At 43.8% G+C, this 20,216-nt stretch overlaps 1 protein-coding gene across 11 annotated transcripts in view; it reads right to left on the bottom strand.

Annotated features, from left to right (window-relative positions):
- Positions 1-530: 530 nt before the first annotated feature.
- AFF2 (ALF transcription elongation factor 2) overlaps positions 531-20,216 on the bottom strand; it is a 535,938-nt gene continuing 516,252 nt past the window's right edge. For all 11 annotated transcript variants that reach the window (XM_061408662.1, XM_061408665.1, XM_061408666.1 and 8 more), the window contains 4 exons: positions 18,621-18,714; positions 15,828-15,880; positions 9,419-9,609; positions 531-5,150 (listed from right to left, as the gene is read on the bottom strand). In XM_061408662.1, coding sequence (XP_061264646.1) covers positions 5,029-5,150; positions 9,419-9,609; positions 15,828-15,880; positions 18,621-18,714 — 460 coding nt within the window. In that variant the 3' untranslated portion in view covers positions 531-5,028. The remainder of the gene's footprint in view (positions 5,151-9,418; positions 9,610-15,827; positions 15,881-18,620; positions 18,715-20,216) is intronic.

Below are 20,216 nucleotides of genomic sequence, written 5' to 3'. Positions count from 1 at the left end.
AACATGATACCAATTCAGCCTCTTTGGGGGTTTCCCCAAGGCTGCTTCCTGCCCAAGGGCTCCTCTCCCATTGATGTCATAAGTACTGCAGAACCACAGAAGGGCACCAGCATCTGGGGTAGGGGGCGCATTTGGCTGGCCTTGTGCACCCTGCTGGACACTAGGCTCTGAGATGTTTCCCCTATTCAGAGATACAAGGGTGATGCAGGCCAGAACTGAACAGGTTGCAGTTCTGATTAAGCGCCTGATCCGGCAGCTGGCTTCATGCTGCAGAGGCTGGAGAATAATGATACCCTCAGTAGGAGCACACTAGTCCCAGCTACAAGCATCCACAGGGACATTCTTTCTTCACGAGGGTTCCCAGTTGGTCTGCATGTGGCACCTGACCAGCAAGTGCTGGTGGGCCCTGGGGGTGCTCCCTGCAGCATTGAGCCAGGGGCCTGGCAGCAGGCTTCCTGTGTTCCCCCTTCCCTCCTCAAAGTCTGGTACAAAACGAAGAGCCAACAAAATTGAGGTCACTGGCAAAAGAGTTTGAAATTTTGAATGATTTTTATTAAACACCATTAGTCTACACTGCACAGTTAATGAAACAGCAAAGCTCCAATCTCTTAGAACGATGATTGATCATGGATCGGAACAGCAGTTCTGTGTCCCCTAAACCCATGGTGAGCCTGATGGAGTCATTACCATCTCAGGTCAGAAGCAGAAAGGGGCAAGAACTGCAGCCTGGCCTGGAAGGGCTTCCCTACCCTCTAACCCCCACCCCACCCCCTCAGCCCTCCCCACAATGCAATTTTCTTTGAGTTGATGGATTACAGACGGAAACATGATGCTCTTGGGAAAGGGGGCTTCTAGGCTTGTGAGGAGGAGAACGGAAAAGGAATTCATACTTTTTCTTTCCCCGAAAATATCACATGATAGGATTGACGTCTGAGACCAGCCTGTCCGATTAGCCTCCTGCCAGGGTCATTGCTGATTATCAATACACAGATGCCAGTTCTGTTGTTGGAGTTTGCGAACACCAAAGAGCAAATGAATCAGAGTTTCATTATGAGAATAAGGCTGTGCGAGTGGAAATGAGAACAACAACAGCAACAACAACAACAACAACAACAACGATAACGACGACGAAGAAGAATTTAGTCCGCCAGTCGCACAATAGAGCAAGCGACAACGGGCTCCATATTTTTTCCCCACAGAACTGAATCTGGGGGCGTGGAATCGACCCATCCATTCAATGCTGTGTAGCGCTAGTGTCTCGCCACACGTTTTCTCAATGGGGAGGGTGATGCTTCTCTAAGCAAGCAGTTCATTGCCTTACTGAGTAGTCCTACCCAGTGATCCAGTTTGGTGTCTCCCACCTGCCAGCTCGTGCAGGTGAATTTTATCATGTCTATTGCGAAATATGTGAGGACTCCACCCCCACATCTACATAGATTCTGCCTTCAGAAATGCTTTCCAACTTCAACCTCTGGGATGCAAATTTCAATAAAACACAATCCAAATTAAATAACTTTGAGAAAGATATTGAGAGGACAAGTATCTTCCCAATGAAGACGCAGTCCAACACACCTAGTAAGGTGCTATTCAAAGGAAAATTCATCCATTTGGAAACTCAACAAAACAAATTTCAGCCAATGGTTTCAAATTGAGCAACTTGGTTATCGACCAGAGATTTGAATCATTTAATGTCATTACATGGAAAAAAGGCATCCCAACCTCAAGTCTTTGAAAAGTCAGCAGCAGCTAATCTGCTTTTCCAATTCTGTTATCCAAATAGAAAACTACTAGCATTTTCCCAATGAGATTATTAAGTAATTAACAGTCTACAGGCTGGCTAACAACATGCTCACGGCTAAATTCTACCCCGAGGAACACACTAGTATACTCTTTTCAAATTAATCCTACCTACTGAACTCAGACAGTAATATGACAAAACCACTAAAAAATCCAAGGTTAATTAAAATACAAAGCCAAGCCAATATCATAACATAAACTTGTCAAACTCTCTGTGGTTGGAGCTTGGGTGACAAGTGAAGGCATAGTGGTGGCCCTATGTGGGTCCCGTTTGCAGGGCTGAGATCCTTTTGTGAACTTGCTCGCTTGGTGGAGCTGCCCATTTCTTTGCCCATGACCCTAACTCCATGTGCTTTCTGTGAGATGTGTCTCATCAAGCCTCCATCACAGTCTGAAGCAGGATCTCTCACCACCATCCACATGTCTCATATCTCTCCCACAAACTGGTATACTGAAGAGGTTTACTTGACAAAATCTTATTTCAGTCCCTCAAAATGCTGCACACCTACGACACACATCACCATTTACAACGTGATGAAAAGAGTGCCTAGAAAACAGCAACAATCCTTAATCAGGAAACTGAAAGATGTCTCATCTCCAGGGAGAGGAAGGCAATTCATCCTCCATGTTTAATTGGTTTCTGCTTTACAAATGGGTCTGCTAAATAATCAGGTGGTGATCCTGAGCTTGCCTGTCAGGTTTGATCATCGTGCTGCTGATCTGGACACACTTTACACTCAGCCACCAGAGGTGACAGGTCAGGCAGCAGGCAGGCTGCTCTGCTGTCTCCCTGTTGTGTGTCAGGTAGGTAGAACGACTCACTGAAACTAGAGATACGAGTCTTTCATTCATGAGGCAATATACTTGTATCCCCAGGAAACTGTCCCTGTCTAGTTCCTGGAGGTTGAATTTCAAGAAGAATCTACTCATAAATCCATGATGGTCTAGGATCATGGCTAGATTGAACACGCAAGTCAGACCAGTGGGCTTCATTATATAGTCATAGTTAGGCACTCCACCTGGTAAGCCATGGGAAACAAACAGAGACCTTGAGTCACGGCAGAGCCATCAGCTTCATCTGTGTAAGTGACACCCACTTTGGGTATCTGGAGTCGTTCATAGGATCATGCTCCTCACTTAAGAGGTTCAGAAAAGATTTCTTTTGGGTTGCATCGGTCAGTGTGTGTCTGTGTGTGTTAGGGTTGATGCTGAGACTGCCAACGTCCAGCTCAACCACACTGGGGGCATGAAAAGTGCGGGGTCAGCTGCTTGGATGCTCCCAGCTGTCGTCTTCACAACGTGGCCTCAGCCACTGGAAAACAACGTCCACAGCCCTTATAATACCACAAAGGGCCTTCAGCTCAAAGATGACCAGAGCGGAGCTCAAATCTGGCTCTTTTGCAACTGGGGATAATAGCTAACCTTGACAGTGAGAGTGTAGAGGGGATCCTTTGCTATTCCTATCACTTGCATGACTTGCTTTCAAAAATCATACAAGTTTGCATCTTTGATGGGCATGTATCTATTATTTATCTGGTCATAACTCAGTGAAAAGAATCCAATAATTCAGCTGATGAAAGGCTACATGGAATTAGATACCAGCAGGTAATTACAAGGAACTAACTAATGTATGGATAGTTTTTACCATGTGTGTGGGATTCTTCTAGTGGGTTGGAACCCCAAAGATGATATTTACATTGTGATGTTTAGGGACACAAAATGAATGTAGAGGATCATAAGGGGTGGGAATAGTCTCAAGTGACTCTGGAATATCTCCAAATCAATGGAACTGTTCCCCATCTTCAGAGCTCTTTTAAAACCACCCTAGGGTGAAGCACTACCCCAGCTCATTTTTTGTTAAAAGACTAGCTACAACTTAAGAGAGTTTGGAATTTTCATTGGGATTTTCATGGAAATGATTCAAGATAATATAGACGAATAAAATCAGTGATTGTATTTCAGTCAAAAGCTAATGAGCCAAAATCAAAAGAAACAAAAGAAAAAGGTAGAAGAAAACAGAAAGAAGCCAAAAGAAATTCTGTAAAATAGCAAATGTGATAATAATTGGGGAAGTCCATATTTTAAAGCCATTAGGAAGCAAACTGTATATGACTACTTCTAGTAGTGAGAACTTGACTTTGGTTTCCAGAGATTTGAGCAAAACACAGTTAAAAAAAAAAAAAAGTCCTGCCAGTTATGGACCCACCAATCAACTGCAAAAGAGGCAGAGGTGTGCATTCCCTGGACAGTTGCCAGAGCCCTCTCATCTCTCGTCTCTAAACTGGGTTGTAGCATCTAGGCTACCAGGGCATGCACCACTGAACTGCCCTTCAAAGGAGAGCTTCACACAAAGAGAATCACGGGTGAGGATTTACGCTTCAAATCATGGAGTTCAAAACGACTTATGCCAGCTGATGCCTTAAAGTTGTTGATATAAATGTTGCCACTCCTTCTCATCCTTGACATTTTTCAAATAGAGAGTCAGGAAAGGGATACTAACTAAAAACTCCTCTGGCTGCATGCCAGAGTACCGTTCCAGAGTGGCATTGCTGTGCTCATGAATTTTCTTAACACTCTTAACTTTCCGATGTTGCTAAAATATCTAACCAGTGGGTTTCAACAATGAAAATTCTCATCTGAAAACTGAGTCTGTGGGAATCACAAAAGTTTAACAACGGATACTGAAATACGTTCTTATCTGGACAGAACAGCACAGTTTGGGGAATGGCTACTGCTGAAAATTTGAATCTTTGCAGGTCCTCTGTGTCTGCGTTCATACATAGACATATACATGACATATGACATATATATATATATATATATACACACACATACACACACACACACACATATGTATATATATATATATATGACATTTTGTTTCACTTCTCAGGAACCTGTTCTCACAATTGCTTTCCATTCTTTCTTTTGGGTAGTGTGGGCCTAAAAAAATACTGTAGGGACTGTCATTCCATCAAGCACAAAACGATGGTGGGATCTGTGAAATGCATAGAAAATACAGAAAAATGACTAAGTGATAAAAGATACACTGCTCTGAAGGTGTAGTGTCCACTTACAATGACTTCTGTTTTTCACAGATATCAAAAGAAGCATCAAAACATACATAATCAAAGAGAACTTTCCCAAATGAGTGGAGTTCCACCAGTGCCCATCGGCGCTCTGGTAGAGGTAGCGTGATGGGTGGCAAGGCTGGAGATGGGGGCACAGCCACTACAACAAGTGGGCGTCGATGCGCAGCCAGCACAGTCCCTGGCGAACGTAGCGGACGAGATTGGTCATGCTGCTGTGCTGCGTCAGGGGCCCCATCAACGTGTCCAGATCGCCAAAGAATTCTGAAAATCAGAGCAGACCTTAGTCAGGCCTTTAAATGACAGCAGGGCCATAAGCAGCACCCCAAGCACACGGGCATTGGATGAGTTATTCTTGGTTCATTCATTCATTCATTAGACATCAATTTCCAGAGTACCTACAAGGTGATCCAAACTTCATATGGATATTAAGCACTATGGTTTTAATCTTTTGTTAGCTCCCCAAACTCCATAGCATAAATCATGTCTGTATTACTGTGATTAAGAAAACACAAATTCACTCAAATCTGTTAATTCATAGTAAGTTTTTTCAAATTACTATACATTTTCTTAGACTGTGACCTCTAAAAATACAGTACAATCCTGTGGAGGTTTGTGAGATACACACACATATATCACAATATGCATATATTACACATAAAATATATTTGCCTATATATTTACATATATGTTTATAGAAACATATATAATATTTATAAATTGAAAATCTACACATAAAGTTATATATCTAAATATATTTTATAAAAATATTGAATTTATATTTTTATATATTATAACTTTATAGTTAGAAAGGTGTCTTTATACAGAAAATGGTATATGATACCAAGCTGTTTCTCATTCTGTGTGTTATGCAATTGAAAATACTCTCTTTTCCTTTTGTCTAAATGAAGTAACTTCACTGATGTTTCTTGGCTTGATGTAGATATAACCAGTGAGCCTCGACCAGCATTAGCACCATCGGTATCTAAGGCCAAGTCACTGTCTAGGAGGCATCTGACTTGGTTCGTCTTATTCCTTTAGGGAAAGAAAATAACCTGTAAGGATCTGTCACACAGCATGTCCCCTGGCCCCCTGGGACATGGATGGTAAGAGTGCCTTGCTGATTCCCCCGCCAGCTGACTCAGGCAAGGAACAGCACTGAGCACCCCCTGCCACTAAGCAGTGGGACCAGAGTCTCAGCCTGTCTGCTTTGGGGTAGGGTGGGGGGAGTATATTGGAAAAATTCTTTGATGTTCAGAAACCAGCTAGGCTTCCCCTTTGTATGTCTGAATTGATTGGACTGACACTGTATCGATCTCCATAAGAAGCAGGCTCTTGTTCATGACAAAATGGCTCCTATGCTGGCTGGGGGTGAGGTATCTTTGCGGAGGGAGAGGGAGGAGGTGTTGGAGACTACCCTAAAGTGGTTGGGATGCTCTCCTGCCTTCCTGTAAAGCAATTTCCATGCATGGATTATGTGTGCTTGATTGCTCAGCAGATGGTGTTTCACTAAACAATGCATTGATTTTTCATGTTATATATAACATATGGGCTCCTTCTCCATGTATCAGGTTCATTTGATTATGTGATACTGTTTAACCTGTACTATGCAATAAAAGTAATTTCTGCTGATAAAGGAGTGAATTATTTTGGGCACTGAAAATACCTTCTTCTGTAATACAATATTAAGGGAAATGTTAAAGGATCCAGTTGCTGTTGAATGAATGTGAATGAGATGCCCCTTGGGTATTCTGCACACAGCCCATGGTGGCATTCTTAACTAAGTACCCAGGTCACCACTTTAATAAGTGCTTCAAGTTGGCAGCTGGGAAGATAGGGAACTGGGCTTCTAGAACAAAGGCCAGAGGGCAGAATCAGCCCTATTGGCCCATCTTCTGCAATGAGCCATCTGCAGCTATACAGGCACACAGACAGGGGGCAGGGGTGGAGACCTTCCACTGGAACAGCCAACCTCAGCAATTTCTACTGCATGACTGGGTGGGAAAAGGTGCACATACATGGTGGTCTCTGGGGGGAGGAGAGTTTCACTCAAAAAGGAAGTGCCTCAGTTTCCACATATCTATGGGGACAAGACAGATGTGGGAAGTCCTTCACTCTGAGCAGCTCAGAAATGACAAAGTGTGTGAAACTCAAGGTCGCAAAAAGAAGATTCTAAACCAGGTCCTCTGTCCAGGTCCCTGAACAGCCTCTGGACCATGCCGGCAGGGTGCAGTGCATTTACGCTGGTGGAGTGACAGAATCATGTTGACTCAGTAGTACGCAGGGACTTGAACAACTCCCTGACACAGGTGCTGAAGACAAGATGAGTACCATCTCAATCAAACATCAGCCCAGCCACTACAGCGCTCCTGGAAAGTTCTGTAGTAAATTTAGAAGGAGTTACTTTACCAGATTTGAAAATGTATGCAATTATGAAGGAAATCCATAAATATTGAACTGCCCTCCAGTTGCCAGTGCAACATAAGACACAGAAGAGTGGAGGAAGATAATCTAGGCAAGACTTGAGATGCTTATGCCTTCATGAGCAATTCTAGAACTCGTGGATTGGCCTACTTGTCTGGGCCAGTTGTCTTTGGATTTTCAGAAGCTGAGGGAAAGTTAAGAACTGTCTCTTACTCAGATAACTGAGAACTCACTGAAGGTTTCTGAGGATGCATTATTAATTCTGCCCTCTAGATGGGCAGTGCATCCTGTAAGTTAACAGCTCAGACTCTGAAATCTGATAGTTCTTCATTCAATTTATGCTTTTAATATGATGAGCTGTGATATCATGGGTGAATTTCTGAACCTCATTGAGCCTCAGTTTCTACATCTAGGAAATGGGGATAAATGAGATGACAAATGATAAAACAGAGTACAGCGCCCGGTATATAGAAACTGCTGCATGAACACACAGAAACAACACATGCAAATAACCCCAGGACTCTGTTAATAGTTGGGTCGAGGGTTGAAGTCCCAAATTATGGAATATGCTTTGATAGCCACAGAATCTGAATTATATGTCATCATATGGAATAAGGAAAGAGAAAGAAATATTTCTGGGATTTCTACCTTGCACCTGATATTTTATGCTAGGTGATTGACAAATCTTGCTTTATTCCACCCATCTCTTATCATCCTTGTGGGTAGTTTCATTGTCATCCTGTCTTCATTATATCCATTATAGAAATGGAAGCTCAGGAGTAGCTCACGGATTTCAGTAACTGTCTGAGATCACCCAGCCAGTAACTGACATGATTCAAGCTTAAATGATAAGGCTTCAAAATCTGCACCCTTTCTAGTTCTGTGGGACTGTTCCCCCACCTGCTGAGTGATCCCACAGTAGAGATGCAGCCCGGAGAAGGGGCCAGTAACTCATAGGAACTTCCCTCTGCATCTCAGTGGCCTGCAGCTCCAGCCTGATTCCATGAAATCCCTGTTACTGCCCGGGACCCAAGCCCACTCCATGCAGCTTGTACCATGTCATGTCCTGGCAGGAGCCACCAGGGTGTGTGGGCCATGAATTTTTGTCTGTATCTGGCCAGATGTTTCTGTTGCTCTAAAACTCGGCTACTCTTTGCAATCTGATCTGAAAGACCCACATCTGTCCCCACCTTAACTACAGTGGGTCTTTTGCTAACTGCTGCTCCAGAATCATCAACGTCCACTGAATGGCCAGGGCCAAAGTATGGTTTCTTTGAAGTTACTATCTTCATTAGGATAGTGAGACTTCAGGGTGAACCTGGGTGGCAGCTAGGGTCACAGATGCAGCATGAGTGGTGGAGGACCACTGACTCAACCTCTGGTGAAGCAGGGTCCTCCCTGCATTTGTTTTGCAGCAAACCTCATGTGTTCTTATGAATGGGGCCTTGATCCTTCATTCAAAGTGTCAGTGGGTGAAAAACACTAGCTGAGCCTTGATGCTGGTTTCTGAATGCAAGCCACATTATCAAGTGCCCTGGAACTGATGATTATTATCTTCAATAATTTAAAAAAATATATATTTTGGCTGCACCATGCAGCATGTGGGATCTAGTTCCCTGACCAGGGATTGAACCTGGGCCCCTTGCATTGGAAGCTCAGAGTCTGAACCACTGGACCCCCAGGGAAGTCCCTGGAGCTGATGAATATAATGAAGATAGAAGGCTGTGGTGCTACCTCACTTCTCTTAAAGAAAAAAAAAGCCAATAGTATCTTGATCCCAATTAATTTGCAAATCATTCTTTTTTGCTTTGCTTTGTTTCTCTATGTTGATCCTTATCATTGAGTGAAAATCTGGAAAAGACATTTGACAATACATCATAATTCATGTGACTTTAAGTTTTAAAGGAGAACTTGAGTCTAGATCTTTTCACTCTCTTCACAAAAACTGGTCACTGAGTCAACCCTGATCTCACCCTCTCTTCCCTCATCTAGCCTTAGAAATTAGACCAACAGAAAGAGAAGGTCATCATGAGAAACTCAAGCCCTTCAAAGCAGGTTGAATCCACCATGGCCCGAGAGCAACCAGGTGAACAGATCAGCATACTTACCTTTGTTCTCTCTTGTCAGTTTGTCAGCCATGTCCCAGTGTTCATAGCCCCGTAACACGTTGCTCGTGATGTTGACGTGGCTGGCGGCCATGTGGTGAATGCGCTGTGGGATGGTGACTGGGCCGTTGTTACAGTTCCCCATTGTGTTGATGGGAGAGACGTTGTTGAGAGACACTGGGGATGGAGTATTCCTGGGGGATGGGAAGAGACAGGCCTTGTTAGGCTGCTAGGGGAGAGTGACAATAGCATTTGAGCCCTGCCTCATACTGGGACCTTTGGAGGATGTGATTTGCCACAGTGAGGTTTGGCATGATGAACACCTATGAAGCTTGCTCTCGCATCCCACCAGCTCTTCTCAGAGGACATCCTACAGCTTTCACCCACACAGTAGTTTTCCCTCTCCCCACTGTTTCTGCTTCATCAGACCAACCCACCCAGGGCTACAGTGCCAGGCTGTAGAAAGAGCCATCCTTCTCCTTTTCTAACTTTAAACACAGAAGTCTGACTGCCTTTGGCAACCATTGATGACTCTGTGCATGTTGCTACTTTGTTTTAAAATACCAGAGAGAGAGCTGGGTGAATCTTTCTCTGGCATTAATTCTACCCACAAATGTAGCTCTTACTTTGAATACATATAACAAGTCTTTTGATGTTCCAGAGAAAGAATCAGCTCAGAGTTATGATGCTTTCTCTACCTGCTGCCAGAATGGATATTGGCACTTAGAAAAACTTGATGTGCTATATTGGTCTGTTATCAAAATGTTTTGTGGAAACCACAGTGACAGTTTGCTCCAAATACAGTCACCACAATAAGCAAAGTATGATCCTTAAAAGGCCCCCAAGGAGCAGTAGTAGGGAAGCTGGAAATAAGTAAGATTCTGAATATCACTTTAGGATTCTTTAAGACCTGCTACAGGATGGCTGTTAATTGCTGACAGTTCACCTGCAGACTGGGTTATAAAGAAATGTCTTGGGAATTCCTACTTTGGGCAGTATCATTGTTTGGAGATAGATTTTTGTTTAATGCTTTAATATCAGTAACAAGAAGTCACCTGCTGGCTGCACTTTTCATGGAGGGCGAGGACTTAGGTCATGGACAGTGCCAAAGGCTGGGTTGCTGCCTGTGCCTACCAGCCAGGTCAATATACATCTCTGCTCTCCCCATCTTCTTTCAAACCTGGCTTTGAATGTCCAGTAAAATGCACACTTTATTATGATTGATCATTTGGGGGAGTAACAGAAATGGGAGAAAGCTGTTTCTGGGACTCCTTCTTCCTCCAAACACACTACTCCCATCATCAGGAACCTTCTCTCACTCTCCCTCCACTTTACCAGCCACTTGTTGCCAACTACATTCCAGGGTGGCTGTATTCCTCAGAGCCAACCTGCTCCTAGAATACATGTGCACCCTGACAGGCACCCATAGAAGATTTGGGGGAACAGCTACCCCCATGTACCAAAATGCTGAAGTGGGGATGACTCAATCTGGGAGCAATTGAACTGATATGGTCACCTGAGATTCACACAGGCTGTCCATCATTTCAGCTTTGGTCCACTTCTACAAACAGAGTATATCTTCTGGTATATTCTAGTATGAGGGTTAAAGTGAATCCCCACAATTGCTCTGCACTTGTGTGATGTAAGAGGGTGTGAAGGTTTGCCTGCTCTGTTTATAACTTCTGAGATGTGTGATACTTCTTGATGGAAAGATTTATTTTCAAGGTAGGGTGGGGACAGAGGGATAGTTAAACTCAGGGACCTGGGCACAGAAGGTTAACATAAAAGCAGTGAATGCTGGATTTTTTTTTTTTCATGGCAGGTTGGAAATGCTATTATCTAGTCTCTCTCCTCAGAGAAGGCAATGGCACCCCACTCCAGTACTCTTGCCTGGAAAATCCCATGGATGGAGAAGCCTGGTAGGCTGCAGTCCATGGGGTCTCAAAGACTCGGACACGACTGAGCGACTTCACTTTCATGCATTGGAGAAGGAAATGGCAACCCACTCCAGTGTTCTTGCCTAGAGAATCCCAGGGACGGGGGAGCCTGGTGGGCTGCTGTCTATGGGGTTGCACAGAGTCGGACACAACTGAAGCAACTTAGCAGCAGCAGCAGTCTCTCCCCTGTCCCCACCCCAGTGGTGCTCAATAATCCTTAAATGTCAGTTTACAGCAAGAAAGGAAAATGTCCTCATTTATAATCTCTAGAGAAGATCACAAACATTGAGACGGGGACCATGTGGTGCTTGAAAAGTTCTGGAATCCCAGGGACTGAGACTCCAGCCTGGGGCTCCTGAGCCCCTCCCCTTGCTGGAGCCTTCATGGACTGCAAGAAAAGGCTAGATTCAATGATTTCCAACTATGCCCAGAAATCTCAAGGGGAAACACATCACCTCTGTTTACCTCGTATTTCCTGAAAAGGCCTTTTCAGTTTATAACATTGAGGAGCTGGTGAGGGGCTTTCTTTCCTTTCCACTTGGTGCTTTCTTTTAAATAATCAGTGGTGGAGGCGAGGAGAATGAGGGCATGGTTTGCCTTTGGTCATGACTGACCTGACATGAGGCTCTGTGAGCTGATCTGGTGTGGAGAATGCCTGAACTCCCAGAACACCACATCATACACGTGAAATCCACCAGTCAAAGCCTGCCTAAGACAGTGCTCCTCTGGCTGGAAGGGCTGTTGCAGTACTCCTCTTAGTGTGCCTTCAGCTCCATCTTGGTTCTCCCCACAGCTGGGGCTTCATTCTTGAGTTCTCCCTCTGTGGATCTGCTTCAGATTTTATGCTTTTCTTCATGTCCACGGCACATGGCCATAAGTGTGCACACACCAGCACAGGTTTCCACCACCCACAGCAGGAGCAGTCTAGATTCCCACCATCCTCTCTTGCCTTCCAGCCACACTCGCCCCCTGCTGCCCCTGGTAGTCACTAGCCACGCCCCTATCTAAGAAGGTGGTGGTGTCTGGCTGCTTGGAATGCACTTCCCCCAGGGATCTGTATAGCTCATTCTCTCATCATCCTTCCCTAATGTCCCTATTGAGGATCCTCCTCCCCCAAGCCAAGCAGCCCTTTCTCTTCCCCTTCCTTGTTTTAATTTCCTCTAAGACATTTATCATTTAGCATATGCATTCTTTTTCTACTGTCTTTTTCTTCTGAAAGAATGTGAAATAGACAGGAATTGTCTATTTCATCCAGTGCCATTCCCAGCATATAGAACAGTGCCTGGTATACATAACATGTACTTAATACCAGTGAGATAAGTGAATGGAGTGCCTTCCAGTGATCTCTCTGTTATTATATGGTATCCACTACGTATGAGGTGCTCTGGAGAGGGAAGAAAAATAATGTAGAGCAGCACATGGAGAGGGGATAAATACTTTGGTAAAATGCCTGGCAGAGTGTCTCATACACAGTAGGCAGGCAATAAATCTTTGATGAATTAAAGAATGAGCAATTCCTTATTGAAAAGAGCAAAGAGTCTAATGGGGAGAAGAATCCATTAATTTCTGGCAAACTAGGATAAGTGCCAAAAGTGACGTGTAGACCAAGAGCTGTGGGAGTTCTAGGGGGAAGATCACGTATGTCTCCCAACTTAAAAAGGTAATAATTATAACAAAGCATGGCAGTGGCAACAACTGCTATTTGTTAAAGTTGCTGTGCACCAAGCATGGTGCTCTGGGCTTCACTGATTATTATCTCTAAGCCTCATGACAACTCTGTGGGTGAGTTTCTGCTGTCACTGTTTCACAGATGACAAGAGGGCTCAGAAAAGATCACTTCCTTTTTTGAGAGCCACACAGCAGATGGCCAAAGAGCTGCGATTTGAAAGGTCTGTTTTCCTGCAAAGTCCATTTTCCTTCCATTCCGCTAACTTACCTCCAAGTCCTACCTTCCCTCTACTAGGTTTCCCTTGATGTGGGTGTCCACCTCGAGCTCACCCTTGAGTCCATGTTGGCTTGTTCCTACTACTCTCCCCGGGCTCTTCCCATGTTTGCACAGGCATAGCCCTCCCTAAGCTTGGGGAGAAGTTTTGCTTGATAGAAATGTTCCCTCCAGTGACAACCAAAACTCTTTGCAGTCCTTTTATTGGCCAATGTCCCCAACAAGGGGAGATATCTCTTCTCTTCAGACCCTTTCGATATAGCACCCAAGGCCTCCAGTGTACAGAAACAGCTCTTCTAAAGGCCTCAAATGGCCTTGTTCTTTCCTCCTTCCATAGCCTTCTTTTTTATTCTCTCTGCCTGACATCTGGGACTGCTGCCCCTCCCTTTTTTAGCGTCTCCACGATGTGGTTACCATGACTCTCTATTGGGACTGAAAGCACTGGTGCACCCCCTGTTTCTGCATGGCCTGTGAGCTACAAATGTTTTGAAAAGATGAACATATGCAATCAATTTGATGAATGAGAACGCTACATTTGAACCCCAAGAACACAAAATTCTATTTTTCCAAAATTCCTTTCTTCTCCTTAACAAACTTGTATTCTAAAACTGCTATTATATTCTGAATTTCATCAGTAAGATTTTTGTGGAAACTTGTTTTATCTCATATTCTTTTTACGTAACAACCTCAGTTTTTTTCTGGACTGGCAAAGCCCCAAATGTGTATTATCTGGCTCTCTGCAGCAAAAATTTGCTGACCCTTGCTCTATCTCGAGTAGGTTTTTCTTCTTCTTCCAACTCATTCTTTGCACTGTCTTCACAGTCAGGGTCAGGGGAGGCTTCTTCTGGAAGGATCATGAGAGGTCTGGTGTGGGGCCAACCATCCTCATCCACTGGGGGATGCAAGCTATAGTGCTGCTAGCAGGCAAAGAAGCCCTCCTTGGCCACCCAGGGAGGCCCAAGATCTCTTTTTCTTGGGTGTCCACAGAACTTTGTTCAGATCTGTCCCCTCCTGCCACTGGACCACGTGCTTCTGGAGTACACGGAGCCTATGGCATTCAGTGCATCCCCAGCCTCTCATAGGGAAATGCACCCAAAGTATGTGCTGAATGAATGGGCTGTAACCCCTGGGCAACCGTTTTGAGTTGCCTCATTCAAAAGCTCTCTGACCTACCAAAAGGAGTGTGCTTTCTTCAGATAGAAGCTGCTTTAAAAAATCATTTCAGGAGGCTTTTAATGTGACTTCACAAGCTTAGACTGTGTTTGAGTTCTTTCTGCAGAATTAAAAAACTTTTTCCCAGTGATTCTTGAATGGGTGCTTACCTGAATTTGCCCTTGCTTTACTCCGTGTTCAGAGAAAACAGCTTTCTCTGGGCCTGTGGTCTCGCTTTTGTCCGTCAATATAAGAGAGAGACCTAATTCAACAATTTAAACGGTACTTCCTTTCAATAGAGTAATTGAGTTGGCGCATAGTTTTTAATGGATCTGTTCCCTCATTCTGAATGTTTTTTATGATCTTAGAGTTCACAGTTTCACTCCTTTGGGAGTGTGCTTTGTAGATATTTATAAAGCGGCAAAGGAGACTATTTCACTGTTCAAGAAAGTGTTTTGATCAGAGACATAAGAATTTTGAAGTGGTGAAAAATGGGGGGAAAAGCAGCTCTTTTCAAAAGAATACATCTACTGGTGGAAAGTGGGCTTGCAGTGGTCAGAGAGGTATTGGACTCAGGAGAAACGAATGCTCAGGTAAGTGTGGGCACATAGCTAGTTCAGGGCTGAGACAGAACTAGGATTCTGAATTGCCCTCTGAAAAGGAACCTCTCTTCAGAGGAGGCTCCGATGTCATTGGGTCTGGCCTTTCATTGCAGAGAGAAAGGGCTCTCTTAACTTTTATCCTTGGAACTGAGGGCAGCCTTGGGCCTGGGTCAACTGGTTTACCAGCTCCCACCCTGCTGCTGGAGGCCTCAGCTCCTCCAAGCAGATACGGCTCTAAGGACAGCTGTGGAGTGGGTGAGTTCATTGAGCCTCAGGCCGGCAGTATAGTAGATGCTTTTATATTTTAGGGCAGAGTATTTTAGTATTAATATAAAAATCATCATGAAGGCTCAGATAATTGGCTGACGAAGTGCCTTCACATTTTCAGCACTATTATGCCTTCGGTTTTATTAAAGCACTTACCATATATCAATGAATATTTCATTGGTCTTTCATTACTGAGTGAATCATTGAAAAATCACTTCAGTGGAGGTAACTCTACCCTGCCTCCCCGAAATGGCATGGTGCTTGCCATCTCATTAACTGATATTTTTATGGCCGTCATTTGGCTTAAAGATCAAATAGTGAAAGAAATTTGGAATCACATCATGTTAAAATTTTCTGTCCTACCATTAGCAGAAACCTGACTAGAATTCTGTGTGCACCCAAATTACTGTAATCTCAGAATTAACCTTTGTGCCTGGCTTGTCAATACCAAATATTTGGGGTCTATTCAATCACTAATTTTCATGAAAAAGCAATTTTCAGAAGATACTTACTTTCCATTGCCTACCCATGGAGATGGTATCTGAGCGACTTTTGAAGCATTTTGCTAAAAGAGAGAAACAGAGAGGGAAATGAGGACATCTATTTTGTGTTTTATTAATTCAGAAACAGATGGAAGTGTGATTTAGAGTACATTAATATTGATTGCAGCATTTTGGGATGCCTCCTGTTTCGTTAGCAGAGCTGGGATGTATGTGCACGTCAGCACACCACGATGCACACTCGATGAAAATAGCTGGTTAGGATAATTAGTGGGCTCCAATCAGGACCGTGAAAGTCACTTGATGAAAGATCTTATATACTAAAAGGCCCAGTGAAATCAGACTCAGTTCTCCAAGAAGTGGTTTAATTATCCTCATCTGAAATTTATTCTGCAAAACAAGCTCTTCAGAGTACAGACAAGCTTTTCACCTTTAGCTCCAGTTGCAAACTTTTTCCCTGGGATGCAAGTTGGCTTATCATTTCTAAAATCCCAGGAACTGGCCAGAACCAAGCAGCCTTTGTGTGTGTGTGTCTGTGTATCCACCTGGATTTGCTATCATCACATGCATATCCTCATGGCTGATGGTTTTCCCTGTTGAGCAGTGTAACCGGCTCAGGGCTGCCCTGAAGTGGAATGCTAAACCTTCTTTTCCCTCTGATGGGCCGGTTTAAAGAATGGGCCTCCTTGAAAAGGGAACCTTCCTACACTGCTGGTGGAAATGTAAATTGGTGCAGCCACTATGGAGAACAGTATGGAGGTGCCTCAAAAAACTAAGAATAGAATGGCCATATGATCCAGCAATCCCATTTTGGGGCATATATCAGGAAGAACATCTAATTTGAAAAGATACATCCATCCCTATATTCACAGCAGCACTATTTGCAGTAGTCAAGACATGGAAACACACCTAAATGTTTGTTGACAGAGGAATGAATAAAGAAGATGTGGTACATATATACAATGAACTATGACTCAGCCACTGGCAGCAACATGGATGGACCTAGGGATCAACATCATACTAAGTGAAGTAAGTCAGAAAGAGAAAAACAAACACCATATCACATCTCTTATATGTGGAATCTAAAATGACACAAATGAACATATCTAAGGACTAGAAATAGACTCACAGACATAGTGAATAGACTTGTGGTTGTCAAGGGGGAGGGAGTTGGGGAAGAGAAGGAATAGGAGTTAGGAATTAGCAGAGGTAAACTATTATAAATAGGATGGATAAACAACAAGGTCCTACTGTTTAGCACAGGGAACTATATTCAATATCCTCCTATAAACCAGAATGGAAAAAGAACATGAAAAAGAATGTATATGTGTGTATAACTGAATCACTTTGCTGTGCAGCAGAAATTAACACAACACTGCATATCGAATATACTTCAACACAATCCATTTTAAGAAAAGAATGGGCCTCCTCTTTTTTCATGGCTGTACACTTGTGGAGCATGGGAAATCCTGACACTCAGCACCGCCTCACTAGAAAAAGATCAGCTCATTAGAATGACCTCAGCAGGTGGGAGCTTCCCGTTTTGAACCTCAAAGAAGCTCAACGCTCTGCCAGAGGAGTGAGTTACTTAACATCAGTTTGGTATTTTGCAGTGCACTGAACACTGCGCAGAACAGGCCACAGAGAATGGAGGCCAGGGCTGTGGCTCAGAGTGCCCTCAAAGGACCAGCATCAGCATCGCTCAGGAACTTGTTCAAATGCCCATTCTTAGGACCTGTCCCGGACCACCAGCATCAAGACGCCTTTCCAGAGCCCAGGTGGAGACTGTAGACACATGGTCAAGGGCAGCTGCTGCATGACTGCATTCACAAGCACTAGCTTTATCATGGCCACACCACATGAGAGCTGCTCTTTTCCTAACTGAGTGGGCATTCCCGCATAATCGTGCACCCCTACCCACTGGCTTTGAATGTCTGAGGTAAGGTCAGGATTTGATTCATTTCAAACAACTGCTTTGATGCAACTGAGCCATGTCAGCTGACGCACTTGGCAAAAAATAATATGACTAAATAAATAAAATTATCCTTTTCTTTCAAGACCTGCCCAATAGCAACCTTGAGCCCTCAACTCTAACACATGATCAGCAATGACGGGTGGAAGGAAGCAGCAGAAGGTCCACGGAGCCTCAGCCAATGACACCCGACATGGTTGCCAGGCCCAGCTCCAGGCTTGCCGTTTTTATCTGGGCTTGTTCCCACGTCTTGGCATTGCATCTTGTGGTTCAAATATTTCATTTTTCTTGCAAATCAAAAACACCAGCTCCCTGAGTGGATGAGTTTGTTTATTTATTGTTGGTTTATTTTGACAGCCAAAGTTATCAGTTGTCTTCAACTGCAACCACTATCTTCAACACTCCCCATGGCCAAAGGGCCCCTGGGGGTGTGGCTGTGCCCTCAGAGCCTAAGGTGGCTGTGGTGACTGCTCTCACTGCTGAGAAATTTCTAGGCTGGCATGTCATGTAACATGAGCCATGTTCTGCAGGCAGTCCACAGTGCAGGCAGAAGGGATCACCATCCTGACTAGACCCAGGAAGGCGCCCAGGCCCACTTGTTCACTCCAGAGCATCATCAGGGGATTGAACTATGGTACCTTCTCTCCCTGGAACTGGATCAAACCCAAGCTCTCTGCTGAGCTCCAAAGGAGAGGTGAGACGGCCATGGCCAGCCAGGATGCAGAAAGTTCAGCCTTCAGCTGTGACAACCGTGACATTTCATAACATGCCTGCCATGTCTCATTAGTGATTTAATCACCCAGGACCTATAAATTACACAAAGTACAGATTACCTTAAAATATTCCATCAGTGATCTGGAGTACTTCATGGCATGGTCCTTCTTCAGTTTGAACATCCTCAGGTAGAGAAGTGACAGGCATCTGTAGCTGTGATGATGGGGAAAGGAGCACATTAATGCCAACACTTCCTCAGACCTATTCATTAAAAAACAGCTCCCATCTGCAGCACCTCTCCTACGGTTACCGAGGAACATAAGTGAAAAAAAGAATTTTTTTAAAAAAGAAGGAATAAGCATAGTACAGGGAACTATATTCAACATCATGTGATAAACTGTAAACCATAATGGCAAAGAATATGGAAGAGAATATATATGTATAACTGAGTCACACAAACTGGAATCAAGATTGCGGGAGAGATATAAATAACCTCAGATACACAGATGACACCACCCTTAGGGCAGAAAGTGAAGAAGCACTAAAGACCCTGTTGATGAACGTCAAAGAGGAGAGTGAAAAAGTTGGCTTAAAACTCAACATTCAGAAAACTAAGATCATGGCACCCAGTCCCATCACTTCATGGCAAATAGATGGGGAAACAATGAAAACAGTGAGAGACTTCATTTGCTTGGGGTCCAAAATCACTGCAGATGGTGACTGAAGTCGTGAAATTAAAGACATTTGTTCCTTGGAAGACAAGCTAAGACAAACCTAGACACCATATTAAAAAGCAGAGACATTATTTTGTTGACAAAGGTCCGTTTAGTCAAACTATGTTTTTTCCAGTAGTTATATATGGATGTGAGAGTTGGACCATAAAAAAGTTGAGTGCTGGAGAACTGATGCTTTTGAACTCTGGTGTTGGAGAAGACTCTTGAGGGTCCCTTGGACTGCAAGGAGATCAAACTTGTCAATCCTAAAGGAAATCAGTCCTGAATATTCATTGGAAGGACTGATGCTGAAGTTGAAACTCCAAAACTTTGGCCACCTGATCTGAAGAACTGACTCCTTAGAAAAGACCCTGATGGTGGGAAAGATTGAAGGCAGGACGAGAAGGGGACGACAGAGGATGAGATGGTTGGATGGCATCACCAACTCGATGGACATGAGTTTGAACAAGCTCTGGGAGTTGGTGTTGGACAAGGAAACCTGGCATGCTGCAGTCCATGGGGTCACAAAGAGTTGGACACAACTGAGCTTCTGAACTGTACTGAACTGTCACTTTGCTGTACACTAGAAATTAACACACCAGTGTATATCAATTATATTTCAGTAACATTTTTAAAAAAAGAAAAAGAGAGTTCACAAAAGATGGAAAAAGGAGGCAGAAGGTCAAAGTCAGGGAGACATGTTAAGATACATTGCTGACTTCTTGATGGAGGAAGAGGCCCTAAGCCCAGGAATGCAGACCTCCTCTGGAAAAGGCGGAAGTGGATTCTCCCTAGAGCCTCTGGGAGGGAAGCAGCCATGTTGATGCCCTGAGTTTAGCCTAGTGAAACACACTTCAGACTTCTGACCTTCAGAACTGCAAGAAAATAAATTTATGTGGCTTTATTTTTTAAAAAAAGAAAGGATAAGCATTAAAATTCCATCTTGATAAGAGTATAAATGTGGAGATTAGATGTTTAGTCAGCAACTGAAGAAATCCATTA

The sequence above is a fragment of the Bos javanicus genome, chromosome X (assembly GCF_032452875.1).
Source record: "Bos javanicus breed banteng chromosome X, ARS-OSU_banteng_1.0, whole genome shotgun sequence".
Taxonomy (NCBI): domain Eukaryota; kingdom Metazoa; phylum Chordata; class Mammalia; order Artiodactyla; family Bovidae; genus Bos; species Bos javanicus.
This window is presented reverse-complemented; position numbering and strand designations above follow the sequence as displayed.